The 14,391-nt window shown below is 44.8% G+C and overlaps 1 protein-coding gene across 3 annotated transcripts in view; it reads left to right on the top strand.

Annotated features, from left to right (window-relative positions):
- RAI14 (retinoic acid induced 14) overlaps positions 1–13,949 on the top strand; it is a 154,141-nt gene extending 140,192 nt beyond the window's left edge. For 2 of the 3 annotated variants that reach the window (XM_066373731.1, XM_066373716.1), the window contains 6 exons: positions 1,861–1,915; positions 4,619–4,737; positions 5,749–7,284; positions 8,376–8,525; positions 11,313–11,378; positions 12,042–13,949. In XM_066373731.1, the coding sequence (XP_066229828.1) occupies positions 1,861–1,915; positions 4,619–4,737; positions 5,749–7,284; positions 8,376–8,525; positions 11,313–11,378; positions 12,042–12,119 (2,004 nt within the window). In that variant the 3' untranslated portion in view covers positions 12,120–13,949. Of the gene's footprint in view, positions 1–1,857; positions 1,916–4,618; positions 4,738–5,748; positions 7,285–8,375; positions 8,526–11,312; positions 11,379–12,041 lie in introns of all 3 variants that reach the window. The other variant, XM_066373727.1, reaches the window with a different exon arrangement.
- The last annotated feature ends 442 nt before the right edge of the window (positions 13,950–14,391 follow it).

Here is a 14,391-nt window from a genome sequence, read left to right as displayed (position 1 = left end):
GGAAATAAAATTTATTATTGTTAAAATGAAATTTTAATGATATAATTGTATATTTATTTCTCCTATCTAAGAGTTACTAAAGATAAATTTTCTAACTTGGATGCACATTGATCTGCAAAAGATTCTATCAACCTGTCATTTCCCTCAGTTTAACTAGATTTTACTAATAAACTGTTAAGATGAACACCTATGCAAGGCAAAGCAAGGATGTTATACTTTTACAATTAGTATTCTAATATCTTCTAATATGTTTATGGCTTAAAGGAGGCAATGCATTTCAAAGAATAATAGCACAAATCATCAACAATTGTTATTTTTAGAAATAGAATGTATAAACATAAAAAGTTAAAAAACATAAAAAGCGACACCAGTTAGAATGGCTACAGTTCAGAGATTAAAAATACCAATCATTGATGATTATGAGGGAGAATTAGAACTCTAATACTCTTGATGGGAATGTCAGATGGTACAATTACTTTGGAAAACAGTTTGACACAATTGTTTTAAAAGTTCAACGTGCGATCTAGCCATCCACTCATAGATGTTTACCAAAGAGAAATTAAATTATGTCTCAAAAAATCTTTTACACAAATGTTTATAGCAGCTCTATTTAAATATCCCCAAACTAGAAACAATCCAGATGTTTTCAGGAAATGAGTGGATAAAGGTAATGAGATTTGTCCACATGACAGAGTATTACTTAGCCATAAAAAAGAATGGAATACTGGCCTGGCAGCATTATAGATGAGTCTGAAAATCATCACTTCTGAATGAAAGAAGCGAGACACGAAGAAATTCAGACCCTGTGACATTCCCTGTGTAGGAGTTCTAGAAAAGTACGAGAAGGAAAGTAGTGGATGCCTGGGAGTGAGATGGGCAGGGATAGGCTGCGATGAGGCACAAAGAAGCTTCTAGAGGTAATGGAAATGTTCCGTATCTTGATTATAGTGGTGGTTCCATGGTGTGTGTCTGTCAAAACTCTTCGAATTATAAACTTTAAATGGATGCACTTTACTATACATTAATATAGTTGAGAAATAAAAGTAAGCGTACATTTTTTAAAAGTGAAAGGACAGTTTTCTGAAACAGTTAAGAACTTGCCAAAAATAAGCCACTTTCTTTTTAGTGTTTTGGCCTTGACCAAAGTTCTTTGGCTGAAAAGGTTGCTCTCTTATCATGGCTGTGGCTCATCTAGATGAAACTTGGTCACTTCTGGCAAGTCACTGTACTTGGTTTTGAGATGAGGCTCTGACTTTGAAGTTACAAGAATTTTTGCACTATATTACCAGATATTCAGGGACAAAGGTTTAAAGGAAACCTTTAAGGGATTAATTGTCAATCCAAGACCGTAAGAATTTTTGTTTCCTTATAAAATTACCTTGATCTTCTCTGAGAGCTCTCCTTTACTATCGTTTTTCTTAGAAATATTAACAGTAATATATTGTTAGCAGTTAATATACAAAATGATAAAACTAAAAAGTGCTTCCCGTGTATTTTAATCAGTGTATTACCCATTTAGATCCTAAAACTTTGATTTGACTTCATGAAAGCAGTCTTTGCCATCTCAAGTTTTAGGATCTTAAAGTTATTATCTTCTTAAAAGATACTGGTGTTATGCATACTAAATGAAATTTCTGAAAAATGTTTTGAGAATATTCCCTCTGGAACGTCTAGTGATTTAGAAATTATACCTCCAGATAATGGTCACTTTGGTTCACTTCTATTTTAAACTATCTTTTTTCCTTGTGATTTTTCTAACTTTGTTTTCTGAAAGACGGCACCAAGGAGGGGAATGGGCTTGGTTCTTTTGTGGAACGTTACATTGAGGAGTGCTCCTAAGTCATCTTTGTGTCCCAGCAGGCTGAGATCAGTTCCATCCGGGAAAACAAAGACAGACTGAGTGACAGCACTGCAGGTGAGCTGCGAGGCGCCCGCTCCCGTTCTGTGGCTGCTCTCTGTTCCAGGTGCACTTCAGGAGGGCAGAGGCCAAGGGAGGCAAGGGAGGCGGGAGAACCCGGCGGGCCTCCCCAGCGCCACCGGTGCCACACGGGCTGATGCCCTCTGTACTCAGGGGGCCTCCACCTGCATTGTAAGGAGTCTCAGAGCCTGGATGTGAAAAAAAAAATGTCTCTATTTTCATTTGTCCCAAGCTAAATTTTAGCACTTCCTTCAATTATGAATACAGATGGTAACCCAAGTGGTATAGGGGGACCAGTGACTTTGACACCAGGAGAATTCAAAGATCATGTCCTGATACCTTGCTATTATCACAGAGAGCTTGAAAGAGCATTTACAATATCTCTACCTGAAATTAGGGCCGTTAGTAGACCTGCTGCCAGATCTTGTTATTCGTTCTGTTACAGAATAAGTTCCTCCCTGACTGTAGCCTGTCCTGTTTAAAACAGAAATTTAAAAAATATTGTTTTGAGATGAGGTCCATAGGCTAAAAGCTATCAGCTAACAACACCCCTTGAAGGTGAACGGCAGGTTGTGTCCTGAAGAGAGAGCCAACCAAGCACCTGCATGGCTGCCACAACCTCACTTTTCTACACTGGGTTTTAAATAGACACATGCAAAGGTAGTGTCTTAATGAAATCACACATGATTGTACAGTCTTCTTAGAGACGGGGTTTAATTCATTGTATTAAGAGTCCATCCTGGGCCTGACCAGGCAGTGGCGCAGTGGATAGAGCGTCAGACTGGGATGCCGAGGACCCAGGTTCGAGACCCCAAGGTTGCTAGGCTCAAGCCCGAGTTTGAGCGCGGGCTCATCTGGTCTGAGCAGAAGGCTCACCAGCTTGGACCCAAGGTTGCGGGCTTGAGCAAGGGGTTACTCAGTCTGCTGAAGGCCCGCAGTCAAGGCACATGAGAAAGCAGTCAATGAAAAACTAAGGTGTCATAATGCACAAGGAAAAACTAATAATTGATGCTTCTTATCTCTCTGTTCCTGTCTGTCTGTCCCTGTCTATCCCTCTCTCTGACTCTCTCTGTCTCTGTAAAAAAAAAAAAAAAAAAAAAAAAAGAGTCCATCCTGGGGGGTTGCCCTCTTAGAATGGAACATCGTACCTTTAGAATCCATTTAAAATATAGAATCGATTATTTCAAAGGTTCTTTTTTGCTCCAGTATCATTTGGAGCCTTTAACTTACAGAATTTAGAAATACTAAACTTTCTTATTCCTGATAGATATCAATGTTAATATAACTGAATGGTTCTTACATTGGACACTTTGAAGTTCATCCATCATATCTTTGACGTACTTTCTCTTACTTAGAATCACAGTCAGGCTCCCAATCCCCTGGTTTATTCCAGGCTCACGTGACTTCACATCATAAAGTTGCGGCTTAGGCACTGGACATCAGAAGTAAGCATATCTGCGAAGAAATGTCATTTTGCATACTTTCCAATGAAGATTAAGTTTCATCGTAACATTAAGTTGCTTTGCGAACATTAAAAATAACAAACAATTTAGATAAGTACTATTTGGAATGTAGTCTGTAAACTGTCGCCAGTCTACAATAAATATGAGGAGTTTGTACCAGCTACTCATCCTGCTGTATCAGTAAGCATTCTGTTTTGTCCAGCTGACATTTTTTTTTTATTTTTCATAAGAAGACATTCTGGTTGAAGCAGTACGTTGTATTACATTCTGAAGCGAGTTTTTTGTCTCTATCAGTGAGCACTTTGAATAGCATTGCTTTAGATGCTGTTTCAGCGTGGTATAGAGTGTCTAAAAGTTGTGGTTTACCAACAGTGTTTACTGTGGGATTTAGAGGTGACCGTATCATGCTACGACGGTAGTCAGCTAATGCTCTATAGGGGATGCCTAAGATGTATCTAACCAAAAGGGTGTTGCCAGGGCAGTTGTATCGGTGAAGAGTTACAGAAGCAGCCTTGTGTCGAGAATGTAGAGGCTCTGATGGAAACCTGGAATCTGAGGAGTATGGGTTCTAGAGAAAGAAATCATGAGTCATAAACCTGAAACAGTAGATCGGGTCCAGATCATGAGGCCTTAATCTAGATAAAGGAATTTGGAGATTATTTGTAGAGGGAGAGCCCTTAAAGCACTTGCACCAAAGCAATGACCCTATGAAGGCCTGTTTTAGGGAGATTAGTCTGACAGTGGTGTGCAGGCTACATTTTTACTGGGGCAGGGAGAAAGAGAGAGGAGGGATGAAGGGAGATTTGTTGGAAGCCGTTTGCAGAATTTGAAAGTAGGTGATAAAGTTTGAACTTGTGTAATGGTGGTGGGGTTAAGAAGTGAACCAGCTTCCAGAGATATCTCTATAAAGATTCATAGGAATGAGACTCACTAGGTAGGGGAGGAACAAAAAGCAACCAAGCTATACTTAAGTGAATGGACAATGTATGACCACATCCATCCATTTTCAGAGAGCTTCTGTGAATCCAGGCTTCTGGTGTTTTGCAGGGTATAGCCCTGTAAGGAAACCCCAGTTCTGAGAATTGCTATTCATTTATCCAGCTGACAGGGCTTTCATTCATAATCGGGACTAGGAAGAAGTAGAACTGGACAGGGAAGAAAGGGAGTTTGTTAGAGGTCAGAGAAATAATAGTCGAGTTTTTAAGTATTTGTTTAAATTGCCTTTCTCTTTTCCAAGGTGCTGATAGCTTGTTGGATATAAGTTCTGAAGCTGACCAACCAGATATTCTTGCCCTGTTACAAGCAAAAGTTGCATCTCTTACCTTACACAATAAGGAATTACAAGACAAATTACAGGCAAGTAAAGAGATTGCTACCACAGACTATTCTTTTGAGTCAAACTACTGGATTTTTTTTAGGGTTAGTCAGATGATATTTTATTTTAAACACCTACATTAGTTTCTTTTTTTAATATAGTTAGCCTTATACATTTTATAGTTGCAAAATATTTCTTTCTTGAGAGAGCTATTCATTAGCTCTATTTCTATAAGTTTCTAAATTGGTAAATTATAATTATATACATAGTATGATATTTAATATGCCAAATTATGTATGTATCAATACATGATTAGCCATTCATTTGATAAGCTGATCATTTAGCAAATTAAAGAAATTGATAAGAAATAGCTATACTAAGTCCATTCATTGCCCCTCTCAGAGGCCAGAATAACATGAAAAATTTGAGTGAGAGGCTTTACAGCCGAAACAAATCTGCCGTTTGGAAAGTGGCACTAAAAATCTGTTTGAACAGAGCACAGAATGGGCTTAGAGTTTGGTAATCAGACTCTCCGGTTCCAGACCGTATCTTTTTTTTTTTTTTTTTTACGTTTTTCTGAAGCTGGAAACAGGGAGAGACAGTCAGACAGACTCCCGCATGCGCCCGACCGGGATCCACCCGGCACGCCCACCATGGGGCGACGCTCTGCCCACCAGGGGGCGATGCTCTGCCCATCCTGGGCGTCGCCATGTTGCGACCAGAGCCACTCTAGCGCCTGGGGCAGAGGCCACAGAGCCATCCCCAGCGCCCGGGCCATCTTTGCTCCAATGGAGCCTTGGCTGCGGGAGGGGAAGAGAGAGACAGAGAGGAAAGAGCGGCGGAGGGGTGGAGAAGCAAATGGGCGCTTCTCCTATGTGCCCTGGCCGGGAATCGAACCCGCCGGACCGTATCTTTTCATGAGGCAGGAGCACACGTGCGAAACCGATCACACTGCTCTCCTGTACATACATAGGTTTGGGATTTGTTCTCTCCTTCCTCACCTAACCACACTTCTGATGCTATTTCTTCTTCCTGCCTTTTTTTTTTTTCAGGCCAAAACACCCAAGGAGGCAGACGCTGACCTGAGCTTTGACTCTTACCATTCTACTCACACTGACTTGGCCCCGTCTCCGGGGACACCTAGTGAAAACTGCCCCACAGACTCCAGATCCTCTCTACCTGTTCTAGCACATTCTTTGAGCAAATCCACTGTCGACAGCGATGTCAGAATTCAGCAACTCCAGGAGATTCTGCAGGACCTGCAGAAGAGACTGGAGAGCTCCGAAGCAGAGAGGAAGCAACTGCAGGCCGAGCTCCGTTCCAGAAGGACCGAATCCGGGTGCCTGAACAACGCCGAGATTTCCGAGAACGGCTCCGACCTCAGCCAGAAGCTTAAGGAGACCCAGAGCAAGTACGAGGAGGCGATGAAGGAGGTCCTGAGTGTGCAGAAGCAGATGAAGCTGGGCCTCGTCTCGCCCGAGAGCGTGGGGAGCCTCTCCCAGCCCCGGGAGCTCAGGATCACCGAGGAGGAGATGCGCCTGCTGAAGCAGGACCTCCAGAGCGCATTGGAAGAAAGCGAAAGAAATAAAGAGAAAGTCAGGGAGTTAGAGGAAAAACTTGCCGAGAGGGAGAAGGGTGTGGTGATGCAGCCGCCTGGGGAAGAGTACGAGGAGATGAAAAATTCCTATTGCTCGGTTATTGAGAATATGAATAAGGAGAAAGCATTTTTGTTTGAGAAATACCAAGAGGCCCAAGAAGAAATCATGACATTAAAGGATGCACTGAAAAGTCAGGTGACGCCGGAGGCTGGAGACGACGCTGGGGACATGAAGGAGGCCATGAACAGGATGATAGATGAACTCAACAAACAGGTGAGCGAGCTATCCCAGCTGTACAAGGAAGCCCAGGCCGAGCTGGAGGATTACAGGAAGAGGAAATCCCTAGAAGATGTAACAGCTGACTATATCCATAAAGCAGAGCATGAGAAACTGATGCAGGTGACCAATATGTCCAGGGCCAAGGCGGAAGAGGCACTGTCTGAAATGAAGTCTCAGTACTCAAAAGTGTTGAATGAGTTGACTCAGCTCAAGCAACTGGTGGACGCCCAGAAGGAGAACTCTGTCTCCATTACCGAACATCTGCAGGTGATCACCGCGCTGCGGACGACCGCCAAGGAGATGGAGGGCAAGGTCAGCAGCCTCAAGGAGCAGCTCGCCAGCAAGGAGGTGGAAGTGGCCAAACTGGAGAAGCAGCTCGTGGAGGAGAAGGCCGCGCTGACCGAGGCCATGGTGCCCCGGGCTGCCTATGAAAAGCTCCAGTCATCCCTGGAGAGCGAAGTGAGTGTGTTGGCCTCAAAATTAAAGGATTCCGTAAAAGAGAAAGAGAAAGCCCATTCGGAGGGGGCCCAGATGAGAAGTGAGCTCTCACAGATGAAAAGGGAAAAGGAAACTATTCAGACTCTCTTGAAATCCAAAGAGCAGGAAGCGAGTGAACTGCTGCAAAAATTCCAGCACGCTCAGGAAGAGCTCGCGGAAATGAAGAGATACTCGGAGAGCTCTTCAAAGCTGGAGGAGGACAAAGACAAGAAGGTCGGTGACAGTCCATTGCTGTTGAGTTTCTAGCTAAGACCTTCCGCAGTTTACTGTACTTAACCTTTTTAGCATTTGTTCACACAAACCTGTTATGAACGCTCAGAGGCTTGGCCCATGACTCCCTCCGTCCCCCCAAAACACATTAGAATAGTAGGTTAGGCATTTATTTTAAAAAAACACTTCCTTTATCTGAAAGCATTTTCCCATATGTGGTGCCTATTTTTTCTTTAAAAATTATTTTACAGAAGCTCTTCCAATGTCAGAAGTACACCCACAAACTGCAAAGGGCTTGTGACCGATCTTGAACTTGAGCTCTTTTGGAATCCAGACAGATTCCTATGTCATATGGGAACCCAAATACTTTCAAACTTAATCCTGCTTCCCTAAACTCCATGGGCTTCCCTGACTCAGTATAAAAAATGCCTTTCTTGGCCCTTATTTCCAAAGGTGTACAGGAGGGGAGGTCAGGAATGTGGGGGGCAGGTGATTAGAGTGGGCTGGGTGCAGCATGGGGAAGGGGGTTCGTGGAGGATGGCTCTGTGCCTGTATCTGCTCTGTGTCCCAGTCCCCTGGGTCAGATGCTCCGAATGGCGTTGACTAGAGTGCCGTTGATCATTGATTCCTTTATTATAATGAATGCTTCAAAATGGCTTCCAAAGCCAAGGGGGCAGGGGATTGGGACGTGAAAGGAGGAGTTATGTTTACTTTAAAGCAAGATGCCTAGAAATATCAGGGCTTCTAGAACTTACTCCTGATCACCTATGTCAGCAATACTGAACAAGACAGAGCTGTCTCCAAAAAATGGGAGGGCGGGGTCACTGTCACAGCTTTTGTTACCTTTATGTATTAAAACACAGTATTTCACCTGCGGCCCTTATTGGAATATAATGGCCTTAGAAGGTTTTGTTGGGTTTGTCTGTTTTGTTGTTTCATTTTATGGGTTTTCTCTAAAATGTAAAAAAGGAATTGTTTTAAAGTCGCAAGTCCCAGAGAGTAACAGAGGCTCTGTGCAGGGCTCAGGAATACCTGGAATTTTGCTGCTGCAGGCGTGTTCTTGCTTGTTGATGACGGTTTTCCTTTCTCGCTAGATAAACGAGATGTCGAAGGAAGTCACCAAGTTGAAGGAGGCCCTGAACAGCCTCTCGCAGCTGTCCTACTCAGCCAGCTCCTCCAAGAGGCAGAGCCAGCAGCTGGACGGGCTGCAGCAGCAGGTCAAGCAGCTGCAGACCCAGCTGGCTGTGAGTGCGCTTCTCTGCGGCACAGGGTGGGGCGCAGGGCGAGGCCCGCTACCTGCCCGCTCGCTGATGGGGCGGCAGGAGTGAACGGAGCGCCAGCCCAGAGGAGTGTGGGCTTCAGTGAGCAACGGGCTGGGGAGGGCAAAAGAGGGGACTACTTGATTTCTAGTCATTATCTGCTGTAACCAGGGTGGATGTATCTCTGAGGAGGAGGAATCGGCCAGTCAGGGCAGTAGGCTTCATGCCCGTCTCTGTACTGACTTGTCACCTGTTCTTCGTTATTCTGTGGCAGTCTAGCCGTCTCTGACGGTGACAGAAACTCTTCTTCATAGGGGCTGGTGCCCTGATGGCTGTGTATCTCCAGATCTGCAGCTGTTTCATGGCCCCTCCCCGTTTTCACCCAGAAAGTCCTCTCAGATCTGCATTAGTTTCCTGTGACTATTGCATCAGAGCATCCCACACTTGGTTTAAAACAACGCGTATTTATTATCTTAAAGTTCCAGAAATCGTCAGTCTTGCCAGACTAAAGTCAAGAAATCAGCAGGGCTGGTTCCCTCTAGAGTCCATTTCCTTCCCCTTTCTAGCTTTTAGAGGTCACATGAATTCCTTGGCTCATGGTCCCTCTCTCCATCTCCGAAGCACATCACTCCAGCCTGCGATTCTATCCTCTCATCACTGCCCTCCACCTTTGACCTTGCTTTCTCTTGAAAGGACTCTGGTGATTACATTTAAGGTGCACCCAGATACCCAGGATAATCTTTCTCTCCATCTCAGAATCCTTAATCACACTTGTAAGGTCCCTTTGCCATATAGGTAACAGTCTCAGGTTCTAGGGATTAGGGTATGGACATCTTTAGAGGGCCATTATTTAGTTACCACAATATCAGGTAAGGTTTCAGTTGACAAGGGTTTGCATTTTCCATGCGAAGTCACGAGTTAGTCTGTCCTGGTCCCTCTCTAACTTCCATTTACAGGCAGGACCTGGGTTTTATGATATCTGCAGTACAGATTCGATTTTGATGAGTTAGGTTTCTGCAGTCCTGACTCTGGCTGGCCACTGGTTCAAAACTGGCTTTCCGGTGTCCCCATCTCTAGCAGTGGAGGAGTAATCAGGGGAGAAGATGCCCCCTTCTGTGCTCTGCCAGTGGTGACTCTTACAATAGTCAGTCTTACAATTATTCAACACTTGTCTAAGGAGATCTCATGTGTCAGTATTGTCCAAAGTGCTGATGATATAAAAACAAATAAGACATAGTCCCTGCTCTCAAAATGTATGCATAATATACCATACATTATGATATGGCTCACCATATCCTTGCTGTGCTAAGCAATCATTGATAGATGCCCAACATGCTGAGGGCAGACAGGAGATGTGTGCCTAACCAGTCTCTGTGAGTCTCGAAAGGCTTCCTGCGGGAGATGATGCTTGTGCTGAGTCTCAACGGGATGAGTGGGAGGCAGCACAGGCTGAGACGTGGCATGGCAGCCATGGTGGGAGCAGTTCTGTGGCATAGCAGGGCAGATCACCGCAGTAGGCTGCCCGCTGGAGGAGTGAGTAGTCAGGTGCCTGGTGGGGCTGAAGACACAGCAGGAGGCAGAGAAAGCCTAAGAGAGGTTTGCTAGGAAGATAGAAGGGGGTGGCCAGAGGGTAGGATGCATCCAGTGGAGATTTCAGAGGCAACGACAGAGGCAGGGCTGTGACCTTGAGAGTGAGGGCTGGAAGGAGGAGCAAGTCGTTGAACTGAGAGGCCAAGGTGTTAGATGGCTCATCCATGTGGATATTGCCATCAACTCATTGGTGAGAGGAGCGGGGATGGGAAGGGAGACAGAAGATACCAGAAGATAAAGTTGTCAGTGATTGAGTGGAGGTAGCCGAAGGTGGGAGGAAACACACAGAGAAGGGAGCCAAGCACACCTTCCAATGCTGTGAACTTCAGAGGACGGAGGTTTTACAGGTTGACCTTGAGTAGGAAGAGCGTCTCATATATTCCAACACTGGCGGGAAGGAGGCGAGAAGGGATATTGGTGGACTTTTGTAGATTTTTGAAGTGATCCATGCATGATAGCCTCAGTTTCATCATAAAGAGGCAAGGCCTCTTAGAAGAGTTCAGAGCTAAGACTCTTGAAATAGGCCCCGAGAGGAACTGGAATAACAGTGCCACAGGAGATGTGGAAGCTTTAACAGCTGGATGGGGGAGCCGTTTGAGAGGGGTGCCACCACTTGCCTTGCCCCCGCGGCGCCCTGACAGCTAAATAAATGAGCTCCCCCAGGCTCTGTGGCACAGGCTCTAGTGGGTGAGCAGTACTCCTTCTAAAAGAGTAAGTTTCTAAAATCAAATTAGTACATATTTGGCCATTGTAGAAACAGGAATACAGGAAACTCTGATAAAGTTTCTAGAAATAAATTGCTCATACTTCAACCTCAGAAACAATCATTCTTCACATTTGATATATTTCCTTGGACTATTTATGTTGTGTAAATGTATGAATTTGTATAAACTGTGTGTGTGCGCACACACGCACGTACTTGCAACCAATTTGAGATTATAGTAACTACTTCTTGCATGAATTTTCTTCTACACTTGACATACCAAGATAAGAAATAGGTAGATTTGTCCCCCTAAGAATATTGACAAGTATTCAGAAATACACAGGCCTGTGCCCTCACAGCAAGTTTAAAAGCTTCCTATGTGAGCATTTGATGGAGGGAACCACTTGGGGAGCATTTGACCACACCTTGCTCATAGTTTTCTTGAAGCTCTGTAACAAAGTTGAATTGTCTCTTCGCAGGAATGCAAGAAGCAACACCAGGAGGTCATATCCGTTTACAGGATGCATCTTCTGTATGCCGTGCAGGTACGGTGACACCGACATCCCTGGGTAGCCTGAAGAAATAACTGCAGTTGGTATTGCCCAAAGTCCCATCATCAAACTAGTAGAACTCCTGAGAACTTGAGGAGAATCCTCTACATTGGGAAACTTTACCTTTTGCTTTGCTTTGGATTTCGTGTCTGAGGCGCTAACCCTGTGTACTGAGAGCAATCTCATCATTTGTTGAGAAATGAAGGAGGATGTGGCTTCTGCCGCTTCCCCAGCCCCCTATACTCCACCCCTTCAGAATCAGGAGCCCGGTCTTTATTTTCTAGGCTTGCCAATATGTTCAGAGCTATCAGCACTGTGTCACCCCTGTGAGAGCTGGTGGTTTGGCTAGCTGGGCTCATATTTGCCACAGAGACCCCAGAAGCTCTGGTTGAGCAGCCTCATCCTCCTCCAGTAGGGGGGGTCGGTGCTGAGGAGGGTGCCCACTCACCAGCCCCCGGGCCAGACTCTGACTCACCAGCAGGGGCGTCTCTGACGCCGCCCCTTGTAGAAATGTGAGAATTGCTCAGGCTGACATTCCTGTGGAAGGTCAGGGCCATGGGCTTCATCCCGTCCCACCCAGCCGCCTCATTCCCTTGGGGCGGGAGTGCCAGGACTTGACTTAGGTTCTAATGGATGTCTTTTGTTTGAACTTCCTAGGGCCAGATGGATGAAGATGTCCAGAAAGTACTGAAGCAGATCCTTACCATGTGTAAAAACCAGTCCCAGAAGAAGTAGAGTCCTGGCAGGACACTGCCCCTTGTTGTCCATCTTTGTGTTAGATCCGGAGTCGTTGGCGACCACTGCCATTGTTCTCATTCGTGGTGTGCACCGTGACCTAGCCTAGCTTCTTCCCTTTCCAAAGGCGTCTTTCTGAGGACTGGTCCCAGGAAAAGACTGTCCTCCTTGGAACTGCTTAGAAACTTTAAAGCACCACACGTGAAAGGCGCTGTCATCCCTTCTGCCCCCAGAGCTGGGATCAGCCGTGCCCAGGAGTCTGGCCCTGGTGCTGGTGAGTGGGCACCCTCCTGGGCACCCGACCAGCAGTCTGGCTTCGCCATCACTGAGTGCTATGTTGACACCTCTGCGCAGTAAATGCATCTTCAAGCCAGCGTCCACACTCTGGCTGTGCTGTTCAGCACAGGAGGGCTCTTTTTGCCTTTGGTTTCTGATCCCCAAACAGGATTTGACTTCTAACCAAATTTGTACAGCCTAGTTACGCGGTGCTTGCGTACGACCCTTTATCATGGTATCCTGTGGATTTGAAAACTAATTCCATCCCCTCCCATCTGCCTTAGATAGCTCATTGCCGGCTTGTCAATCTTAGCCTGATGAGCACCATTAACTAAAATATGAAGCTTAAAAACAAAAGCAAATGGCCCTTACAATTTTTAAGTGAATCATTAACGTATCGCAAATTTTCTATGCAAACTTGCCTTCTGCCCTTATCCGTGAAGCTCAGGAAATCCAGACATTTGTGTTTCAACAAGGGACAGTAAACTGCATGTTTACAGCCAAAAGAAATGCCTCATAGTTCTTAACCTCAATTTTTAAAAAGTGTTTTTCTCTTTACAATATTTTTATTGGCTCTCAAAGATGTTTTCATATTTAAACCCCTAACTAAGTGAAATTCTCATTAGACTATATTAACAAAATATTTTTTAGGTAACTGTGCTTAAGACTTTTTGAAAGTATAACTTTTTCCTCAAAGTTTTCAGCTATAGTGAAAGATAGTTATGTATTCCAAACTCAATAGAAACTGCCAGTCCCCCTGGTTTCTATCCTTGTGTCCTCAGAGCTGTAGCACATTTCTTAACATAGTAAATACTCTTTTTGCCCCTTGAATAGTTATGAATGCCCCAGCTCTACTATAGTGCCCATAAATTATCCCTGGAAGAACTGTTAGTAACAGTCAGTTTTTCAACTTTGAAACTAAAAATCCTGATATGGTAAACATGGTGCATAGCAAAGGTCTTACAGGAAAAACGTATTTCTGTTCACTTTCCTTTCCGGTTAAAAATGTTTCTACCTTGCTTGCAACTTCCCTTACAGCATTGATCTTACTAAGGGATGTAAACAGAATACAGAAAGCTGCAAAGTATATAATTAAAAGAGTAGGCCTGCTCCAACAGGGCCCACGTTCGGCAGGGCTGCCTGGGCTCAGAGGGTGCTTGTCTGTGTTGAATGATGTGTTAATCTGTATTGGATGGCGACCTGTGACAGCAAAGCAAAAATGGCTTTCAAGCTTGGTGTTACTTTTCTTAAGTTGTTTATAGTTAAGCAATTTCAAAAATGCTCCAAAGAAATGTGAAAGGACTTTTTGTCACTGCACTTAAGAAAACACAAAACAACCCCCTCCTGCTCGGGCGCGCAGAAATGCTGCAGAGTGTAAAACTTGAGAAATTTTGTAGGATGCTTGACAAAGCGTAGCCTTTTATCTTGTTTCAGGATGTGTATTTATTACAAGTACTCTGGTTAAATATTGAAAAGTTATATGCTGTAGGTTAGCATTTTGCCTTTGTAATTTACGGGAGGTATTACAAAAAATAAAACTCTTGTTTCCTTTTGCATCTGTTGCTTTTTTTTTTTTTTTTTTTTTTTTGTACTGTTCTGAAGCTGGAAACGAGGCAGTCAAACAGACTCCCGCATGCGCCCGACTGGGATCCACCCGGCACGCCCACCAGGGGGCGATGCTCTGCTCCTCTGGGGCATCACTCTATTGCGACCAGAGCCACTCTAGTGCCTGGGGCAGAGGCCAAGGAGCCATCCCCAGTGCCTAGGCCATCTTTTGCTCCAATGAAGCTTCGGCTGCGGGAGGGGAAGAAAGAGACAGAGAGAAAGGAGAGGGGGAGGGGTGGAGAAGCAGATGGGCGCTTCTCCTGTGTGCCCTGGCTGGGAATCAACCCGGGACTTCCGCATGCCAGGCCGACGCTCTACCACTGAGCCAACTGGCCAGGGCCTGTTGTTGCTTTTTGTTGCAACTCCCAACCCTGAGCTCAACTCTGGCAGG

Source organism: Saccopteryx leptura, chromosome 1, assembly GCF_036850995.1.
Source record: "Saccopteryx leptura isolate mSacLep1 chromosome 1, mSacLep1_pri_phased_curated, whole genome shotgun sequence".
Classification (NCBI taxonomy): Eukaryota; Metazoa; Chordata; class Mammalia; order Chiroptera; family Emballonuridae; genus Saccopteryx; species Saccopteryx leptura.
This window is presented reverse-complemented; position numbering and strand designations above follow the sequence as displayed.